Here is a 22137-nt window from a genome sequence, read left to right as displayed (position 1 = left end):
GGACAGATTAGATTGTGACAGGCCACCAGAGTCTGCATAATTAACTGGAAACACTGGTTAATTAAAGCCCATAAGTATTTCTAACAATTAGCATTGTTAAAATTCATTTTTGTCTCTACAGAACATCCAAAACAAGTTCTGCTCCCTAACCAGCGATGCTGCCTGTTACCTTGGAGACGGCCTGAGGGGAATTGGGTCCAAATTTGTGCGATCATCAGAGATGTTGGCCTTATGCTCAGACTGTCCCACGCTGTATGTGGACGCAGAAACGGTCAGTGAATATTCCTCCCCAGCCGTGCTTCAGGGACCTCTCCTAACAAATTATTGAGAATCATTTTGTATATACACTTTTAAATTGCAAGTCAGAAAGTATATTTATACCATGTTGTCTTTTATATCATCTGTCCTCTTGAAGATTGTTTCATATGGGCTTCTAGAAAAGATGAAGTTCAGTGTTCTTGAGCTTCAGGAGTATCTGGACACATATAACACCCGGGAGGAAGCCGCTGTCTCAGTAAGTCATTCTAACCTGCCAGGCTGCTTATACAGAATCACTGGAAGCTGCTACATTGAATTGAGTTGCTGAAATAGTTTATGCAACAGATGTGAACGAGACTTTGAATCATGCAACTTAATGAGTAGAGGTTTGCCAATACTTCTCTAAGTGATCAGACTTACAATTTTCGCATGATGGATTATGAAAAATCCCATACATTTACATTTACTTAAAGTCACGCAGAACTGCTTGCCAGCTGTAACACCCCAGCATCATGGTGTCGGGTTTTGCGCAAAACTACTTATGTTTTAATTGTGAGACAGCTGTTTTGAATTTAGTCAAGCACATCCACTTTCTCCTCTTTCAACAGTGGTTGCAGAACTGTAAGTCCACATTTCCGAAGTATCCTGATGATGGTGTGATCACCTGTCAGCCTGGAGACTCTGAGGAGAAGGTGCCAACATTCATAATTTGTACACCGTAATTTATGATAGATTTGTAATGTTACGGTATGGTCGTTGTGATTTTTTTACGTGTTTGAAATAATTATATTATGATCACCAAGGCTGCATACAGTAAAAACTGTATTTTATACAGTAAAAAATATTGTGAAATATTACATTTTAAAAGAACTGTTTTCTATTTTAATATATCTTAAAATGTAATTTATTCTTGTGATGACAGCGCTGAATTTTCAGCATCATTACATTACATGACCCTTCAGAAATCATTCTAATATGTTGATTTGGTGCTCAAGAAACATTTCTTATTATTATCAATACTTAATATTTTTGTGGAAACCATGATACATACATTTTTCTGGATTCTTTGATGTATAGACAGTTCAAAAGTCTTTTGTAACATAAATGTCACTTTTGGTCAATTTAATGCATCCTTGCTAAATAGAAACATTGATAACTTTTAAAAATCTTACTGACCCCAAACTTTTAAATGGTATTGTATGCAATGCAGTATTTCCTCACTACTCTTCTTGTCACTCGGTGCGCCTTCTTCTTGTCATCCTCTGCATGATTTATATGGGTTGGGTTGAATGCGACAGGCACTAATCTTCTAATTATGTGGAGCACATATTCAGTCTCACAGATTGCATGCTGGGTATTAATGCTGTCTGTTTCTCCCTTCTCAACTCTTTCCTGTTTTATGACATGCTTGCTCTGCAGCAAATGGAAACTCTGGCTGTAAGTTTGAAACTAAGAACAGTTCTCTTTCTTGTTCATTTGTTAGAGTGAGTGATCTGTGTTTACAGCTTTATAGTTTAGTACATGCATTCAGTTCAGTAAGGGTTATGTCAGCGAGTGTGTTTACATGCATGATATATTACCCAAACTTATGCTTAGTAAGCATACTTTTAAGATCATATAAAGTGTTTTTGAAGACTGTAGAAGTAATGAATCATTTAAAAATGTAAACATGGTTTTCATAAAACAAAGTCATTTTTTATTGTTGAGCATTTTTTGTGCATATAAACACACTCAGTGATGGAAGTTTGAGTTGTGTATTTGCTCTTTGCGGCTGTTCATTTGTGTGATTTCCTTATTATATCATGTATTCCTTATTATACTAATGTATTCGTATCTTCCACAGCAATTGGAGTTGTGTCAGCGCCTGTACAAACTTCACTTCCAGCTCCTCCTGCTGTTTCAGTCCTATTGTAAACTTATTGGACAAGTGAACACCATCAGCTCTGTGCCAGAGGTACACAATGCACCTATGACCCCACTGTTTCTGATTGCAAAATAAATGAAAAAATTGTGACAGATTGTGTGTATTATGTATATCTACGATGAAACGGTAACCATAAACAGTCTGTTATGTAATTCTGCATCCATGCTGAAAGATGTCCATGTCGTATCGACCAGCAAAACAATTTATGTAATGTAATGCAATTTATAAAACGGTTAGTTCCAATCCTTGATTCTGATTGGTCAATAGCTGTGCTTTATTCATGATAAAACAACACGGCTATGATGACCGCTTCACCCAGCGGTTCTATTTATCACTGCGCAACACCCTTAGCAACCACCTGTATCAACATAAACATTGAGAAAAAAACGTAAGAAATAAAAGGCTAAAATGTTTAAAGTAAATTTTGATTTACTAGGTGGCATGACAGTAGATGAGTGGTTTGAGGGACAATTTGGAGAGACTAATACAAATATGAACCGTCATGCTCAAGTGCTGAAATATAACATTGATACATTCGAGAAGACTCGTAATGGAAGGGCGTTGTTAGGCACGACGCGAAGCACAGCCTCTCGAACCTTATTGCTTAAGTAAGGCATCTTTGAGAGACTATAGAGAAAACTTTATTTGAGCAAAAGGTAAATTAGTTTGGCTTACTATAAAAAATTAATATTTGAAAACATCCAGTCTTAGGGGCGTGTGTTTACACTACATCATTTTCTACTATAAATTTACATGACAATGGAGTTTTGGGGGCCTGAAAATGCAAACTTTTGAAAACGGGTTTCAAAGTGCAAGTTTTTGAAAACTATACGTTTATTGTCTCTGTGTAAACTACAAAAACACAAATCTGTGAAAATGGTAACGACATCGCCAACTACTGGCCTGGCATTAATAATAGATTGTTTTCACGCGAAAAACGCAAAGAAAAACTTTTCTGTTTTTTAGTACTTCGCTGTCGTGTAAACGTACCCTTAATCATGTGCTTTCAATCTGTAGCTTTGGAACATGTCTCGGGAATTGAGCGATCTGAAGAATTGCCTGCGGCTAGCTGAAGCCTCATTGGCTGGTGATCTAGTGGACCGGCAAAGGCACGGCACCCAGCCCATCTTCCCCAGCTCAGAGGCAGCTGTACAGGCCATCCTGGAGTGCTTGAACAACAACGAGTTCTCTATGGCCATCCGCTACACTCAAGAGTGCAGGTGAGCTATGACACCACTAGGGAGAGACAAAACTCTGTTAATTAGGTGGTAAAGACAACCATGAGGAAATAAAACTCAAATGTATTTGTGGCATTTTTATTTTATTTTAGTTGTTATTTTTGGAGTCATGAAAATGTATTTGGTTTAGTTAGTCTTCCCCACTCGAGTTAGTTTTTATTTCAGTTATTGAAAATGTTTTAATTTTCTTTAACAATAATACTGGTGTTTAATAGCATGCTAGTTTTTACTGTGGTCTTGAAATTGGAATTGAATAGCATGACATTTTGATGGTATCAAAATGTTATTACTGTTATATAACTTTGTTCTCCTTTTTAGACGAATCTGGCCAAATGACATTTTCGGCGGTGGCTCAGAGGACGAGATCCAGACTCTCCTCAACGTCTACTTCCGCCACCAGACTCTGGGCCAAACTGGCACCTTTGCACTGGTCGGCTCGAACAAGGACATGTCCGAGGTCTGCACAAAGATCATGGAGCTCAACGGAGAGATCCGGGACATGATCCGTCGCGCTCAGGGGTACCAGGTATTCTCATCCAGCCTCCTAGACTCCAGCGTGTCCGGTTTGAGTCTCTGACAGGAAGCCCGCGGCACCCCAGACCAGCCCTGGCCTGGACCCCCCGACCACTGGATCCCTCCATAGTCACCCAACCTCTCCTGCACCAGCCCTCATCCCATGATCCTCCACTCCTGCCACCCGCTCCAGGCCAGATCCAGTGTGACGTTTGGGAGTGCTGCCACCCTTTTGAGGGTTTAACACATAAAATTGTGCCCTTTTTAGGGAAACTTGCACGAGCATCCTTGACTGTACTAAATAGGAAGGGGCTCCTGAGAGTGAGCGTGTCCTCGGGTCCTCAAAAGTGCAGCAATAACGGAGAAACTGAGCTGCTCCTGCGAGATTCCTTGGATTGAGTCACTCAAACGCATCTTTTAATTATTGCACTATGTTGACGTTTCAAGTCGTAAATCATGAGGGGAAAAATAAATCCTGTTTGCTACTGATAAATGCTGCCTTTTTGGGAAAGGAAGCACCTGAGTGAGAACTTCTGCTTGGTTTGTTTGTTAACGTGGGGAATGTGCAATGATGGATCATTGAAACGGATGCCTTTCTACTGTAACTGTTCAAGATTGTCTTTAAAGGCGAACAGGACAAGCCGCACAAATGAAGGAGGGACAAAGGATACTATTGTATGTCGTCGGTCGTCGTCATGATACTAGTAACTGTTTAAAGCTGAGAGCTTGTGTCTTTGTGAACCTGTCAATCCCTTACGTACCGCTAAATATCAGCCTCCGCACTTGCACAAAGACACGCAAACATGCTGACATTCAGCGATTTGTTCATACAACTGATATGCTACGGCTAAACCTGATTCTACTTCAAGTGCTGATATGAGATTGTTTGGCTGGTTTTCAATCAACATCCTGCGCTACGCCAAACACAGGCTCGCCTTTAGGGTAAATTTGTATTTAAGAAATCAGTGTGTTGAACGTAGTTTTTGAAATTGTTCTTTGTCGGTTCAATTTGCCAAGCATGCATCATTGTACTTTCGAGTTGTATTTATTAAAAGTGTATTTTATTAAAATGTTATTTGTATAAAGTGGAAAAGGGAGGCATCACATGAAGATTAGTCTTTGTCTCTAGTGCATGCCTAGACAGATTGCACATTGTAAAGCTTCTTTGAGAATTGTTTCTTTTCGTTCACTATGTAAATACTTAAGCTTTTGTGAAATAAATTGTGCTTTCTTCATGTTGAGATTCTTCTGGTTGTTCGTTTCAATAAGAAATTATGGGCCCGTATTCATAAAGATTCTAAGAATCCTCTCAGAAAACTCTTAATTTATCTTAAAAACTTTTACGTAGGAGTCTTAGCTTAAGAGCGATTCGGGACCGATCTGAGAGCAACTCTTGAGTAAGGAAAAGACAAAAACTCTCATCTTAGTGAGGAGGCGGGGCTGACCCCATTGCTATGTATGACACAATCTTTTGAAGACTGTGATTGGTTGGTTGTCCAAGAAGGAAAAAAAAAGAAGAGCCATTTTAAGTATAGAGTTTACTCACACACACACACACGCACATTATATTTATGCATATAAATCCTTTTTTTTTACCTTGCTGTTAATTTCCTAAGGTATTTGATTGGCTTAGAATGATAAAATTGTTCCACTCTTTCCAATTACACTGATTGCTGTCTATTTAAGTGGTGGTTTGAATGTTTGTTTTAATATAGCAAACATGGATTAAAAAACAAGAAAGCCCGACTGGTCAGAAGAACCGTGTTTACTGTTAGCCCAGTTAGTGGATGAACACTAGGCCATCATTAAAGGAAAATTCGGGCAGGGTGTCACAGCATGGAGTGAGAAGCGGACGTGGGAGCTTATAGCGCAAATGATTAACGGTTCATTCCCCTGCTTGTGCGCACCAGGGAAGCCTGCTATATTCATCACTGCAGGTTTTTTGAGCCTGCAAGGTGGGAATGTCCAGTGGAAACTAAATGAACTGCGACACAATAAGAGGTTCTGAAAGTGCTGTAATGTTTGTGTGATCACTGCTTACAGAAGGTTGTGACAGACCCAAATCACTGCTGCTTTATTGCATTTTCCCATTTGCCAAATATCTTAATGTAGTGATTACTTTCATTTCTGGCGTTATGGCATTCCTGCGCTGTGTCGGAGATTTTAGCGTGTGTCTAATGAGATCAGTCACAAACATGATCCCTGCACGATCTCATCTTTAGTGTCTTATTAACTTACTGTCATCTATTGTCTGCATCACATTTCTTCTCCCTCTTCATCGTTCTGTCATTTTCTCCTCTGCTAAAGAAACTCTTAAGCCTCTTAAAAGTCCTCATCCGTACTCATAACAATTTTGACCTTAAGACCTCTTTTAAGGGTTAAGATGCTTTCTGAATGACTTTTCTTTATTAGGATTTTCTCTTTAATTTTAAGAGTAAACACCCACATTTCTAAGAATTTTCTTAGAATTTTGTCACTAAGTTGTTGCTAAGTTGCCACTCTTTGCATTAAGATTCTTTATGAATACGGGCCCTGGTTTTTGCATAGTCCAAGAAAAGTGATTTCGCACTGGCTACAAATTGAAACAAAGACATTAATTTCAGTGACACTTAATCTTAGGGTTTTATGCATGCATAATCTTGAACAAAAAGAATATTCCATTATGCATTACCATAATTAAATTGTGGAACAAGATCTCAATTTACATACAATGATAGTGGTGTTTTGGACCCCATTGACTTTCATTGCATGGACAAAAACATTATTCATTTTCTTGTTCTGCAGAAAAACATTTGACAAGTTTGGAAAGAAATAAGGGAAAGCACATAATGTTTTCATTTTTGGGTGAGTGAAGTCCTTCATGAAGCAGAAACACTCACACAGACACTAGTATTATGCTGCAATACTTTATTAGGTTATATAAACTTACACCTTTACACAAATACAAAAATACAATACATCCCACCCAATGTCAAATGGGCCACCAATACAGATTCTAAAACGCATACTTATACACCTTTACATTTAGACTATGTACTTGAAACTGTAGATGGTGTCACAGGAAAGGCCTTTGCCCTTGCAGCGGCCACACAGTTCCTGACGGTGAGGACGGCGCAGGTCAATGTGCCTCTGCTTTCGTTCACAGCAGCAGCGAGCCTTGCAGCAAACCTGGTAGAGGTCAAACAGAGCAAGGTCAAACTGCACCAACAGCTTCAAAATAAATGCACAATTGCGATCAACACCTACCTGGCACTGAATGGATTCAACCCTGAATGGATTCAGTCCCGCCTGGCACTTTCTGCAGTGCTGTTTGAAGTACACCTGTGGGAATGATGCCAATTTAATTAGGTTTAAACCTTAAGTTTAAATGTTTTTAAAGTCACTGCATTTTACCTTGGAGGTTCCCGAGATGCACCACACAAATGCACTTTCCCATCGAATATTGCACTTACTGCAGTGATAAAATCCATATTTTTGCTCCAGAAACTAAATAAGAATAAATTGTTAGAATAGAACTCAAATAGTTTACCAAAACTCCATACACGAGTAATTTTAAAGGGATAGTACACCCAAAAAAGAAAAATGTCATTTACTCACCCTCATGTTGTTCCAAACCTGTATGAGTTTCTTCTGTTGAACACAAAAAACGATATTTTGAAGAATGTTGGTAACCAAACAGTTGACGGCACCCATTGAAATCCATATACTATGGATTTCAATGGGTGCCGTCAACTGCTTGGTTACCAACATTATTCAAAAAAAAGTTGTTCAACGGAGGAAAGAAACTGGTTTGGAACAATTTGAGGGCAAGTAATGACAAATTTGGGTTGAACTATCCCTTTAAGGAACAGACAAACAATCAAATTGCTCGTTACATATTCATGTTGAAACGAGGGGTCCTAAAAGAAAACGTTTTAAATGGAGTGAAGAGCCGCATTTTATTCGCTTTTGCAAGTTTCAAGTTCCAGATAAAATATCATTCGAATTCTAGTAGCCTATCGGTCACAAGCGGTATTCTTCCGATCAGCTTTGAGCTAATTATTTGTAGCCTACATTTCCAAACCACTTGACTAACGTTACGTAGTGTATAAATTACAAGCCTAAGTCACATAATTTCATAGAAAAATAACCATTGTATTTTAGGGAGAAAATATGTTTGCCAATGCCGTGCTAAACCTTTCCCTTAATATACCTGAAAGTTAGACCGTTTATTTCGCTGAATCAACGACTTCTCCTGCCGTGATTCGTTGTGCGTGGTTTCGTCCCGTTTACACTTCTCCTCGTCGTCGTCCGTCTCACTGTCCGTCTCGTTGCTCTCATCCCCGCCATCGTCCTTACTTTCACCGGCAGTCGTGGATAAGGAGAAAATCCTGCGGTCGAAGACGGGGGAGTAGATGGCGACGCCGGGACGGGAGAAGCGGACGGAGTTGACAGGTGTGCTGGGCAGAATGTCTTTCATTTTCAGTTTTAGTGGGTTGATGGACGGCGTCCTCGGTGAGTCCCATTTATCGCCGCGATAAAACAGCGTTTTGGGGCCGAGTGAGCACTGGACAGTGGCATCTACCTTTGGGTTTACCTGCACACCGAACTCTCTAGTGTTGGCCTTGCGGAGGCGCGGGGTCAGATTCGGGTTCACCTGAGATAGTATCGCTTTTAACTGCGCGCGTTTGTAAACGTCAAAATAATCGGGGGCATCTGGCGCAACATACAAATTGTTTCCCTTTTTATTCCAGTTTTGCTGCTTAAATTTCGCGTTGCCGGGGTAAAAGGGGAAATAGCCAGGATACCCTCCATAGTTGTAAGGTGGAATGAAATACTCCTCCATTGTGGTGTAATCATTAGCAGAGGTGTTGCTGAATATTTATGATCTTCATTCTTCCTGAGCACACACCTTAATTGGCGCGACCTAATTAGCATCGATCACGTGTGGGCGTGGCTCAGCAATACGAATATGATGCATTAGCATTAGTGATCGCTAGGAATCGGCAGTTTTTCCCTTTTTTATATATTTAATTTAGCATGAGTTTAAAATCCAGTTGGGTAGGCCTACATTATTTTACATGAAAAGTCGAGTAGTGACAAGTTAACGCAGGTTCCACAACTTCACCTACCTTTATTTTAAAAATAGCATGTTTTTTTCTTTTATGGAATTAAATTAAGACGATTTCTGGAATGTAACACAAATTTACTATTTCATTTCAACATGTTTTAAATTATTGCATAATTCTTATAAATGTAATTTTTATGACCTCATAATAATTAAGAGACAAAAAAATTATTTATCACAAAAATATAAAATAATGAATAAATAAATGTTTTATTTATAAATAAATGTTTATAAAACTATGAATATATGTTTATAAAATATATATTTGATTAAAAACAAGGTAATTATAATGGTGACATTGTCAACCCGATTACAGATTAGCCTTTCTTTTACTGACTTGAGTCGAGATTTGAAGAGCAATAATAATTTGTGAGGTATGTTTGTTGCTAGGCATTTAAATAAGTGGAGGGTTATAAAAGCTGGATTTTAAAACCCTCTGTTATGCTTCAGGCAAACAACGAGAACTAAACTAAAGGTTTACTAAAGGCCTTACATTTTAGGTTCACTAGCTGTTCAATCTAGCTTGCATTAAGTGTGTTTCTTATGCTGAGGATTTTGTTCTGTTTTATTTGTCAAGAACCTTTTCATTTTATAATAAAAATAAAATAAAGTATGGATCACTTGTTTGCTGCACAGTGCAAACTAAAGTGATTTGTGATTTTTTTTAAAGTATGTATATATATATAACTGGATGTCTTCAAGCACTGTTAGTAGTAGTAGTCATTTAGCAGACATTGTCTCAACCAAAGTAACTTTTATTTCAGGGACAGTCCTGTTAGATCAGCTTGCCCATGATATGGGCACAAAAGTGATAAGTGTTCCCATTGATTCTTCACTTCATGAATTAAACAACCTTTGGATTACCACCATCCCATACAGAACACCTGACACATTTATATATAATGAACATGCATCACTCTTCAATATTCAAGTAAGTTCAATGCTCAGTGCATTGTTTTTATTCCAGCTCAATGTATCATACATTTACATCATACATCATACAAAGCACTGTTTGGATTTGTTTTCCCTCCTTCTCCTCCTCTGTTTTCTCTTTCTAGCCAAGCATCTCTATAATTCATCTATATGGGATCCAATAAATTTGACTATAACCTTTCAAATTTGACAAACAAGCCCTGCAGGTAAACACAAGACTCACACCATTGATTTTCCCTCATGGATGCGACAAGGTAGGATAGGTGTTGAAAAATAATATTGGGTGATTATAGAGAGCAGCAGATAGTTGCAATAAAAATAATTGTATGCTTATCAAAGTGATACATTATTTCATTAAATAATGTACATTGGCGGTTTCGCTTGAGTCAGACAGGCAAATAGCCCAGATAATTTGAACATGGCCCCTTCAGAGGCCCCAATGGCTGGTTTAAAACTAATAAAACAATCTCGGGGAACATATTATTGGCATTAATGTATTACAATGGCAATTTTTCCTTCTGGCTCCGTTCAGGACACATTACCATTAGCCTTCCAGATGGAGATACTTTCCATATATGCATTCTGATATATTACGCATGTAATTCAATTTAAATGTACAAATCTGTTTCCATATTACATTGTATTTTCATGTATTCTAAAGTGTTGATTTTATTTCGTAATCAAGGTCTAGCTAATAAAAACACCTGTTCGAAGCACTTCCACAACATGCAGTTTAAACTGTGCAAAAGCTTCCCAAACTGGAAATTGGATTGACCAATTCAAAATGACTGTATATGAAGTACTGTTTTCAATTCTGTTTATATATTTTTTAAATACATTTTTCAAAGTTTGAGCTGTTAACATTAATGTAATGTACTGTATGTATTTCATTCATAAATGGTTTGTCGTTGAAAGTCATTGAGTAATCCATTTGGATTACTGGATGTGATCAGTATTCCTGTGATATATGGTTCATTCATATAGGGTTTTTCAGTCAAGATATTCAGTTGTCATTTAGAGCCACTGGAGAAATCTAATTGTTGGGTTTTTTTGTAATCATATTTGCCCTATCATACACTAGCAGGAGGAAATGTGTTATTATGGAGGCTGGAATTGCGCAGCGCTTGGATACCTATTTACCCGTCAAGTGCCTGGGTAATAATTGATAGATTTCCTGAGAGGACAAAAAACGGGACCAGATGGGGCCAGGTGCATTATAGCGCAGTTGCAAGCGACTCGGAGTGAGGTAAGAGACACAACTCACTTGTTTAACATTAGGAAAGTTGTCCAGTTCTCCGGCACCATGACAGTTGCTTGGATTGTTTTGGCGCTCGTATTGTTCAGTCAGCTACAGTGGACAGCAGCTGATCCTGGCGCAGGACTGCACACATGGGACAGATTTAGCAAACTTCCATATCCCGGTGACAAAGCCTTCCTTTATGACATTTTCCCTGAGAAGTTTATGTGGGCTGTCGGCACCGCTGCATATTCAGTCGAGGGAGCCTGGGAAAAAGAGGGGAAGGGTAAGTCTATCTGGGACACTTTTACTCGCGGAGGGACCCGTGTATCCAGAGGCGACGTGGGCAGTGACAGTTATCACAACATCCCGGGGGACCTCCGAGCCCTGCAGCAACTTGGAGTCAGTCACTACCGGTTTTCTCTGTCCTGGCCGCGCATCTTCTCCAATGGCACCAAAGAAAGTTACAACGAAAAAGGTGTGGAATATTATAAAAGTCTAATTCGAGGTTTGAAGGATGTGAAAGTGCAACCTGTTGTGACTTTATATCATTGGGACCTGCCAGACAGTTTGCAAACCCTCTTTGGAGGCTGGAGCAATTCGGTTATGGTGGATCTGTTCAGAGAATATGCAGATTTTTGTTTTAAAACATTTGGATCGGATGTGAAATTTTGGATTACCATTGACAATCCTTTTGTTGTGGCCTGGCATGGATATGGAACTGGGGTTGTGGCTCCTGGTATCAAAAATGACTCAGATTTGCCTTTCAGAGTGGGACACAATCTTCTGAAGGTAATTAAAGCCACATATTTATTTATTTAATTAAAAAATGTATCTGTATAAAAGTATCTGTCTGTCTGTTTATATATATATACGTGTATACAGTATATACACTCAATGGCCACTTAATTAGGTACACCTTCAGAACTGCCTTCATTTTTTGTTGCATAGATTCAAAATTCCTCAGAGATATTGGTCTATATTGGATTGAGATCTGGTGAGTATGGAGGTATTTTGAGTGTAGTAAACTCATTGTCATGTTCAAGAAACCAGTTTGAGATGATTTGAGCTTTGTGCCATGCCATGTTATCCTGATGGAAGTAGCCATCAGAAGATGTGCAGCACATAAAGGCATGGAAATGGTCAGAAACAATACTCAGGTAGGCTGTGGTTTTTAAACGATGCTCAATTGTACTCCCCACCATTACACCACTACCTCCAGTCTGGTAGTGGTGACCGTTGAAACAAGACAGGATGTATACGGTATGCTTTCATGTTGTTTGTGCCAAATATTGCAGCAGAAATTAAAACTCATCAGACCAGCAACGTTTTTCCAATCTTCTATTGTCCAATTTTGGTGAGCCCATCTGAATTGTAGCTGCAGTTTCCTGTTCTTAGCTGACAGGAGTGACACCGGTGTGTCTTCTGCTGCTGTAGACCATCTGCTTCAAGGTTCGACATGCTGTGCATTGAGTTACTGTTGCATTTCTATCAGCTCGGACAAGTCTGGTCATTCTCCTCTGACCTCTGGCATCATCAAGGCATTTTCACCCACAGAATTGCCACTCTCTGGATATTTTCTCTTTTTCTGACCATTCTCTGTAAACCCTAGAGATGGTTGTGTGTGAAAATCCCAGTAGATCAGCAGGTTAAATCACCTTTCTTCCCATTCTGATGCTCAGTTTAAACTTCATATATATATATAAACAAAAAAAATGATTATTAATAGGCTAGGAAGATAGGCTATGGTTATTTTTTTTGTTATTTTTATTATTATGTTGGTTCAATTTGTGTAGTTCAAAGTGCTGTATTATATGTTTTTCAAATATAATCTATAGCCATGTATTTTGTTTCCTCCTGTGTTGCCGTCTAGGCTCATGCTGCAGCCTGGCACTTATATGACGACCGGTATCGTTCCCGTCAGGGTGGGCTAGTGTCCATGGCTCTGGCCTCCCACTGGATCAAGCCTAGCAGAACCAGGCAGGAGAACCGCAGAGCCTGCCAGTGTTCCCTGGACTTCGTGCTCGGCTGGTTCGCCCGTCCGTTGTTTGTGGATGGAGACTATCCACCCTGCATGAAACACAATCTGACCCACAGACTGCCGTCCTTCACTGGGGCTGAGAGCGTGTATGTTAATGGTACAGCGGACTTCTTTGCCCTGTCTCATGGACCGGCTCTTAGCTTTCAGCTGATCAATGACAGTCTGCGCTTCGGCCAGACAGAAGACCTAGGTCTGAGGATGCTTCTGTACTGGGTCCGTGCCGAGTACAACAATCCTCCCATCTTTGTAGTGGAGAGTGGCTGGTATGGAAGTGGCAACACGAACACAAAGGATGCCAAGCATATGTACTATCTGAAGCGCTTTATTATGGAGACTCTGAAAGGTACACTGTATATGAACTGAGGATATTTGATGAAATGATAAGCATAGAATTAATGATAATAGAACATATCAGTCAGTATGTTGTAGGCATATGGCCATTTTGAGATTATAATATCTTTTAATGGTCAAAGAAGCATTTACAATGTGTTCCAACCATCATTTAGCACTGCTATTTTCAACATTTCACAATCACTAACTGATTATGAACAATCATTTTCTCCTCTTTATAGCAATCCGTTTTGATAGAGTAAATGTGATTGGCTACACAGCCTGGTCTCTGCTGGACGGGTATGAGTGGTACCGGGAATATGGAATACGACGGGGGCTATTCTTTGTGGATTTCAACACTCCTGATCTGAAGAGAGAGCCGAAGACATCTGCCACTTTCTATAGCAAACTAATAGAGAAGAATGGCTTCCCTCAGCTTCCCGAGAACCGCCCTGCACAGGGTGTCTTTCCATGTGACTTTGCCTGGGGAGTGGCTGCCAATTCCATACAGGTAGGCTACAGCTTATCCTGCTTGCTTGCCATCCATGCTTAAATAATTATTTTGTAAAAACACAACTTTTATCATTGATTTGATACTGTATATCATACATATTTTATATTTGAACTTTATTTATAATAAATAATCTATTTATTTAAAATATGGATTATTATTAGATTACATATTATATAATATATTAGTGCTGTCAAATTGATTAATCGCATCTAACATAAAAGGTGGTTTATATATATATATATATATATACAGTATCACGTATATATATTTAAATATATGCATACATATATGTGTGTACACACACACACCTATATATATGTACACATTATATAAACAAAAGCTTTTATGTTAGATATGATTAATCGCGATTAATCATTTTAACAGCACTAATATATATACTGTATATATATATATATATACAGTATGTGTGCGTATTTATATACACTGTATATATAAAATATAACTATAAAACATAAATTATATAAATCTAATATTTATATTTTATAGTAATATTTCATATTATATAATGTTTCTATTTATACACATGCACACAAACTCTTCAAAAACAAATCAGATTACATCTGCACATCATTGTATTTCATCAAAAAGTAGAAAATGTCCTTACTATGTAAAGTGCAGGCCTGCAAATCAATCTTACTTGGTTGTTCTTGTTTGTCCCATTCAAAGGTCATTTTTATAGAACTTAGATTCTGTGTTGATCATGATGCATCTAGTTTTAATCTTTGACCTTTGTTCAAACTTCAAACATTGATACACATCATTTGCATATATTCAAAACCTAGTTTTATTCAATTTTCACTTTTCAAATTCAAATCTAAAATCATCTGAATGTCATCTGATCCTGTTTTGAAGGTTGACACTACACCAACCCAGTTTGCTGACCCTAGCATTTATATCTGGAACATCTCTGGTAACGGAGAGTTGAAAAAGGTCCCTGGTGTGCAGGCGCCCCCTATGCACAGGCCACGCCACTGCGCCGACTACGGCAGCATCCTCCAGCAGGTGTCTGATGTGCACCGGATCAAAGTCTCACACTTCCACTTCTCCCTCAACTGGTCCTCCGTCGTCCCAACAGGCCGGGTGTCTGATGCTAACGAAACACTGCTAAGATACTACCATTGCTTTGTTAGCGAGCTACATAAGGTTAACGTAACCCCTGTTGTGACCCTTTGGCACCACACAGGGAAACTATCCAGCCTCCCGGCATCCAGGGAGGCTGGTGGGGGCTGGCAGAGCGAGGAGACAGTCCAGGCATTTGCAGACTATGCCAGGTTGTGTTTCCAACGGCTGGGAACTCATGTCAAGCTGTGGATCACTCTGAATGAGCCTAACGATGAGGATCTTGAATACACTGTGGGCCACCAGCTTCTTCGTGCGCACGCGTTAGCTTGGCACGTCTACGACAGCGAGTTTCGCAAAGCCCAAGGTGGAAAGGTATCGCTGGTTCTTCATATGGACTGGGTCGAACCTGCGTTTTCCTTCAGCAGGGAGGATGTGGCGCCTGCAAACCGAGTCCTGGACTTTCGAGTCGGCTGGTTTGCTGAGCCCATCTTCGGTAGAGGTGATTACCCAGCGGTGATGCGTAGCTGGCTCCAACAGCGAAACAATATCGATCTCTTCAACTACCACTTACCGACCTTCAGCAAAGAGGATCAACTGCTGGTAAAAGGAACCTACGATTTCTTCGCCATCAGCCATTTTACTACCTCAATGGTATATGATGGAGTGGAAGACAAATACACCTTCAAGGACAAGTTGCAGGTTCAGTTGATATCTGACGTGACCTGGATCATGTCTCCAAGACGCAACTCTCCTGTGGTCCCCTGGGGTCTTCGCAAGGCACTGAACTGGGTTAACTCCCGATACAAAGGGGTTCCCATTTATGTGATGGCCAATGGTGTTCAAGAGGACACCGCTAGGTTTAAGGATAGCTTGCGCGTCTACTACCTATACAACTACATTAATGAGGCCTTGAAAGGTAAGAAACTGTATAATGTTATGTGTTGCCTTTCACTAGAATTTTTTTTTGTTTTGTTTTTTTGGCTTTGTCAAGTGCTCTGTCTCAGTCACTGAATTAAAATGATGGTGTAAAATACTGTACATTAATTAACTTATCAAAGAAACAAGCACAGAAAACTAATATATTATAATACATATTTATACACTCACCGGCCACTTTATTAGGTACACCTGTCCAACTGCTCGTTAACACTTAATTTCTAAGCAGCCAATCACATGGCGGCAACTCAGTGCATTTAGGCATGTAGACATGGTCAAGACAATCTCCTGCAGTTCAAACCGAGCATCAGTATGGGGAAGAAAGTTGATTTGAGTGACTTTGAACGTGGCATGATTGTTGGTGCCAGAAGGGCTGGTCTGAGTATTTCAGAAACTGCTAATCTACTGGGATTTTCACGCACAACCATCTCTAGGGTTTACAGAGAATGGTCCGAAAAAGAAAAAACATCCAGTGAGCGGCAGTTCTGTGGGCGGAAATGCCTTGTTGATGCCAGAGGTCAGAGGAGAATGGCCAGACTGGTTCGAGCTGATAGAAGGGCAACAGTGACTGAAATAACCACTCGTTACAACCGAGGTATGCAGCAAAGCATTTGTGAAGCCACAACACGCACAACCTTGAGGCGGATGGGCTACAACAGCAGAAGACTCCACCGGGTACCACTCATCTCCACTACAAATAGGAAAAAGAGGCTACAATTTGCAAGAGCTCACCAAAATTGAACAGTTGAAGACTGGAAAAATGTTGCCTGGTCTGATGAGTCTCGATTTCTGTTGAGACATTCAGATGTTAGAGTCAGAATTTGGCGTAAACAGAATGAGAACATGGAACCATCATGCCTTGTTACCACTGTGCAGGCTGGTGGTGGTGGTGTAATGGTGTGGGGGATGTTTTCCTGGCACACTTTAGGCCCCTTAGTGCCAATTGGGCATCGTTTAAATGCCACGGCCTACCTGAGCATTGTTTCTGACCATGTCCATCCCTTTATGGCCACCATGTACCCATCCTCTGATGGCTACTTCCACCATGTCACAAAGCTCTAATCATTTCAAATTGGTTTCTTGAACATGACAATGAGTTCACTGTACTAAAATGGCCTCCACAGTCACCAGATCTCAACCCAATAGAGCATCTTTGGGATGTGGTGGAACGGGAGATTCGCATCATGGATGTGCAGCCGACAAATCTGCGGCAACTGTGTGATGCCATCATGTCAATATGGACCAAACTCCCTGAGGAATGCTTCCAGCACCTTGTTGAATCTATGCCACGAAGAATTGAGGCAGTTCTGAAGGCAAAAGGGGGTCCAACCCGTTCCTAGCATGGGGTACCTAATAAAGTGGCCGGTGAGTGTATAATAATTAGCAATTCCTAATCTACTTTGTTTTTATTATAAATTTCATATACATTTTGATAAAATTATAATTAAAGGAAATATTAATTATATTAATCATAACAAATTATATATTGATATTAAGTGTAACCCACAGGTATAATTATATATTAACAATTAAACTTATTTTAAGGGTAATCAAACATTGTTTTTATCCATTGTCATTTTATCACATGTTTTAGATATATCTCAAACTTTTTTTTAATATCTGTAGGGTGTCCTAGATTTAAGTTTCCTAGTACTGTAACCCACTTGGATAAGTTCTGATGACTCAAATCTATGCCGTTTCTATTTAGAGGCACAAATCTCAGGCTGTACACACACATCCACACGCAGCAGCTTAATTATTACACAGAAAACTAGGGAAACAGTTTGCTGACCTTAGGAAAACTAGCGAGCCGCTCTTCATCTGAGCTTTGGAAAAATATTTGTTTACTATTCTCAAAACACTGGCAAGGTCTCGCTTTATAGTTACGTCATGGGTTCAGGAGTTCACTTCACTCGTATTCTAACCTCTGATTTGTTCTTTTAGCATATACGCTAGATGGAGTCAATCTAAAGGGCTATTTTGCATATGCATTCAGCGACCAGCGGGACCCAGGCTTTGGCATGTACGGTCACGTGCAGGAGGAGGTCATTCTGAAATCTTCACTGGCCCATTACAAAAACATCATCCACCACAATGGCTTCCCTGCCACAGGCACACCTCAGCAACAATGTGCCCATGCTCCAGTGCACAGCTCTGGCCGTTATGTCCTCACCAAGCAGCCGGTCGTTGGCTTTCTCTCTCTGGTGAGCTCTTGCATGCTGATCACAGTGTGCCTTATTATCTACTACGCAATAAAGAGGCACAAATTAGCCACCAGAAAATGAAGGGAAATGGTTCCAGTGGACTCTTATACTTTTAATTTATTTATTTTAATGGTTAGTTTATGACACCCTACATAACACTGCTTTTAACTCAACATGAGCCTGACCACTTATTTAATTTTAGCATTATCATGTAAAACCACTATTTATTTGTAAAAAATAAAATATGTGTATTATTTGGGCACGTTTGTTATTTCACAGGGGGTTGTAAAAACAAGTTAAGAGGGAAAGTGTTTCAGATTCAGAAACTGACTATGGTTAGTATAGCTAAATGATGTCATACATTGTCAGATATATTAAATAAATGTTTTCAAAGTAATTAAGTCCGATATCTTTAATTTTCTTAATTTTTATATTACCTGTATTAATATATATGCACTTTTATAATTTTCTGTAACATCAAAGCCTTTTGTCATATGTACAATCCAAAAATCTGTAATTTTCTTTATTTTTCTGCTTTATGTTGTCAATTTTCTGCATATTTCATACATTTCCAAGTTCCCTAAAGAGGTACAGGAAATAGCAAAAACAACAGTCCAAAAGCATTTTAAATAGCTTTTATTATGAAAAACAAACAGTTATCCAACATATCTTATTAATTTTTGGCTAGAATAGTTCAGAACATAAAGTTGTCAAGTCCATCTTCCATAAACTTCTTGTAGATGGCCATGAATTTAGCTACAAAGGCCTCCAGGTGGTAAATAGCTTTGTTGCCGAGCTGCAGTCTGTGCTCATAGTACGCCGCCATCTGAACCACCTCGGCCTTCAGGTGTCCATCACAGTTACTCAGCAACTCCGTCACCAGGCCCTGGAATACCAATGCCAACAGTGTTGATGCTGTGATTGTACACCAAATCAAGCTGTAATTTAACTTTAATTTCCCAGTATAAAACATTTTAAATAAGCTGAAAATAAACAGCTGTACCTTCATGATGACATCTGGTGGGATGCAGTGAGTTAGAAGTTCATACAATCGTGCCCGAACCTCTAAAAGTCTGTAAAATTAAAACAAGTTTGTAGCCATTTGCAAACATCTCAATTACTGCTTAAAAAAATAAACAGGCTACGTAATCCTAAGTTAATTAAGAAAAGTTATCATGATGTAAAATAAATAAAAAAATCAATTCCACATTTACTAGAATCACTAAAGAAAATAAGTGAATGATTTTTTCTTAATCCTGAAAAGGACTTTGGCCAGTCATGCTCAAGAAGTTGATATTTATTAATATCTATTGCTTTTTAGGTCCTGTTATTAGCACTGGCAGACAGCTGGTGATTTTTTTATTTTATTTTTTTGCTTGTATTTATGCATGTTGTGACCTTTGAGGGCTCTGCTGGCTGACTATAGCATTAGCAGTCTCTCTGAGGTACACCTCCCAGTCTGTCACAGGGATGTCCTGGTCTGGAGAGAATGGATACCTGCAGGAAAGTACATTTGGGAACAGAGAACATAAATTGAATGTTTGGCTTGCTTCACACTTCAGGTGAGTTATGTTTATTCATTCAGAAGCTGGATACAATCATTCATTTTTTATTTATCACTGGTAAATAGAACAGTCTCTTTATTCTGGTTGAAGCGAAGGCTCTCACTGTTGAACTCTGCAGGCTTCACACATAAGCAGTGCTTTACGGAGGTTACGGCCAGATTTCTCAGCAATCTGTCTGGCCAGTTCAGGAGGAAGCAGCAGGCCCTCCTTCCTGCAAACGCCTGACAGGACACTGCACACCTGAGAAGATGAAGAAGGTTGGGTTGTTTTCAGATGTAAGGCAAAACACAATTCATTTAAAATATATAGTTAAAAAAGCAGAGTCAATATGACAATTTACAAGAAATGTTTTCTATTTTAAAATGTAATTTATTTCTGTGATGGCAAAGCTGAATGTTCGGCATCATTACTCCAGTCTTCAGTGTCACATGAACCTTCAGAAATCATTCTAATATGCTGATTTGATGCTCAAGTAACATTTCTTATTATTATCAACGTTGAAAACAGTTGTGCTGCTTAATATGTTTGTGGAAACCTTGAAACATTGTTCCAGGATTCTATGATGAATAGAAAGTTACAAAAGCCATTTTTATAGAAAAAAATTAAATCTTTTGTAACATCCTATCACTTTTGATTAACTTAAAAGTATTAATTTCCTTTCAACCTCACCTCTTCCACACTTGGCAGAGGGACTCTCACAGCCAGACACCTGCTCCTGATGGGGGAGATCACTTTTGAGGTGGAGTTACAGCAAAGAATCAGTCGACAAGTGGACATGTACTTCTCCATCGTACGCCGCAAAGCATGCTGGGCATCTTTAGTGAGACGGTCCACCTCAGTCAGCAGCACCACTGTGAATAGATTCATTACTGCCACTACTGTTAGAAGTGTACTGGATCACTAATAAAAGGTTATCATATCCGAACACAGCTCTTAGCTATTCAGCTGATTCAGATTAATGATCTAACCCAATGAAAGAACAAAGCCGAACCTTTGAACTCTCTCTGGGCACTGGACTGAATCTGCTGAGACTGGGCGACAGTTTTTATCAGCTCCTGAATGACCACACGGTCACTGTTCCCAGCATCACTGAGGAAAACAGATCAGATATGAGGGAACTGCAAGTGAAGACTCCAGTCCAAACATAGAGTAAATCTTTTTTATTACCTTGGATTCACCTCTAGATGATAGTTGCTGGCAATAGTGTTGATTTCAAGCTTCTTTTTAGATGGAGTCTACAAGAGACAAACAGTAACAGTTAATTAATACTGTAGTAAACTATGAACTAGTAGGTGTTCAAAGCATCTGATGTTTTTAATACCGTGATGGACTGGTGTTCAATCCTGAGTTTCTCGACCCCGGGTCCGTACAACTCTCTGAGCAGACACATGATCCGTGTTTTCTTCCCAGCACCAGGCGGTCCATAAACCAACAAGTGTGGAAAATCACCACACTGGACCTGAAGAATCAAACCGCGAGACACCATTATATCATCTAATTGATATTAGGCACATTTAAGTTTATATCACCAGTAATGTTACTGCAATTGTAAAAATAAACTATTTTTAAAAAATGTCTTCAGCTAGAGAGCGCAATGGTGTACATGTTGGTAAAATATAATTCACGTTTAACGTTAGTTATTTGACGTGACTTGAGTCAGACATAAACAGCACCAACACCAATTAGCTTTCTATAGTTTCTGCTTTTTTACCAGGTTTTTTAGATGGTTTGCTTGCTCCTTGTGGTAGTCGAGTTTAGCCAAGGACGTTGGTCTATATTTATCCACCCATAAACTCATTTTTCTATCTGAATGATGAGAATATTTAATATGTTATTGTGAGAATTTGAGCCGCCTGCTCCCGCGAAACATAAACCCGCGCAGTGGTGCTGCTGTCAGAACGGCAACTACAGGGAGCGAGGGAGGACAAGTGCTTTCGCGTTTCGTAAAACTCAATACTTTGCGGCGCTCTTTACAGTTTCAAACTAATGAATTCACAACATAAATTCAAGAATTATATTACACATTAAACTGGTATGGATTTATTGTAAGATATTGGTTTGTTTTAACAATATTTCATGATAATGCCTAGCTTTATTTTCATCAGATGACGCAAGTATAAACTAATGATATGGCCGTGTCAAAATAAAAACACAATAAAAGTATATTTTCATTGTCAATGAAAATAGTGCAATGAAAGTGAATGGTGAGGTTGTCAGTGGTTCTGCCTAACCTCTTTTGTTGTTGATGATGTTG

At 39.2% G+C, this 22137-nt stretch overlaps 4 protein-coding genes across 16 annotated transcripts in view; 2 read left to right on the top strand and 2 right to left on the bottom strand.

Moving 5' to 3' along the window:
• fryb (furry homolog b (Drosophila)) overlaps nt 1-4614 on the top strand; it is a 67143-nt gene extending 62529 nt beyond the window's left edge. For 9 of the 12 annotated variants that reach the window (XM_056271575.1, XM_056271572.1, XM_056271567.1 and 6 more), the window contains exons 56-62: nt 122-271; nt 416-514; nt 867-950; nt 1678-1695; nt 2102-2212; nt 3200-3402; nt 3739-4614. In XM_056271575.1, the coding sequence (XP_056127550.1) occupies nt 122-271; nt 416-514; nt 867-950; nt 1678-1695; nt 2102-2212; nt 3200-3402; nt 3739-3997 (924 nt within the window). In that variant the 3' untranslated portion in view covers nt 3998-4614. The remainder of the gene's footprint in view (nt 1-121; nt 272-415; nt 515-866; nt 951-1677; nt 1696-2101; nt 2213-3199; nt 3403-3738) is intronic. The other 3 variants (XM_056271576.1, XM_056271568.1, XM_056271577.1) reach the window with 1 other exon arrangement.
• A 2211-nt stretch (nt 4615-6825) lies between these two features.
• Nucleotides 6826-8791, bottom strand: zar1l (zygote arrest 1-like). Its single transcript, XM_056271580.1, has 4 exons — nt 8126-8791; nt 7327-7419; nt 7180-7254; nt 6826-7101 (listed from the first exon to the last, which is right to left on the bottom strand). The coding sequence occupies exons 1-4, from the start codon at nt 8756-8758 to the stop codon at nt 6958-6960; spliced, it is 945 nt and encodes a 314-aa protein (XP_056127555.1). The 5' UTR covers nt 8759-8791; the 3' UTR covers nt 6826-6957.
• Nucleotides 8792-11136: 2345 nt separating this feature from the next.
• kl (klotho) lies at nt 11137-18613 on the top strand. Of its 2 annotated transcripts, XM_056271579.1 has the most exons (6): nt 11137-11688; nt 11776-12002; nt 13084-13594; nt 13824-14092; nt 14969-16094; nt 18059-18613. In XM_056271579.1, the coding sequence occupies exons 1-6, from the start codon at nt 11277-11279 to the stop codon at nt 18397-18399; spliced, it is 2886 nt and encodes a 961-aa protein (XP_056127554.1). In that variant the 5' UTR covers nt 11137-11276; the 3' UTR covers nt 18400-18613. The 2 variants fall into 2 exon arrangements, with proteins under 2 accessions (XP_056127554.1, XP_056127553.1); XM_056271578.1 differs by having other exon boundaries at nt 11137-12002.
• A 326-nt stretch (nt 18614-18939) lies between these two features.
• Nucleotides 18940-21744, bottom strand: rfc3 (replication factor C (activator 1) 3). The gene is made up of 9 exons (XM_056271498.1): nt 21595-21744; nt 21205-21342; nt 21051-21118; nt 20875-20972; nt 20553-20734; nt 19987-20123; nt 19717-19815; nt 19322-19391; nt 18940-19204 (listed from the first exon to the last, which is right to left on the bottom strand). Exons 1-9 carry the CDS (start codon nt 21679-21681, stop codon nt 19013-19015), a joined length of 1071 nt encoding a protein of 356 aa, XP_056127473.1. The 5' UTR covers nt 21682-21744; the 3' UTR covers nt 18940-19012.
• Nucleotides 21745-22137: the final 393 nt, after the last annotated feature.

The sequence above is a fragment of the Rhinichthys klamathensis genome, unplaced genomic scaffold, assembly GCF_029890125.1.
Source record: "Rhinichthys klamathensis goyatoka isolate OS25496 unplaced genomic scaffold, OSU_Roscu_1.1 h1tg000321l_1, whole genome shotgun sequence".
Lineage (NCBI taxonomy): Eukaryota > Metazoa > Chordata > Actinopteri > Cypriniformes > Leuciscidae > Rhinichthys > Rhinichthys klamathensis.
This window is presented reverse-complemented; position numbering and strand designations above follow the sequence as displayed.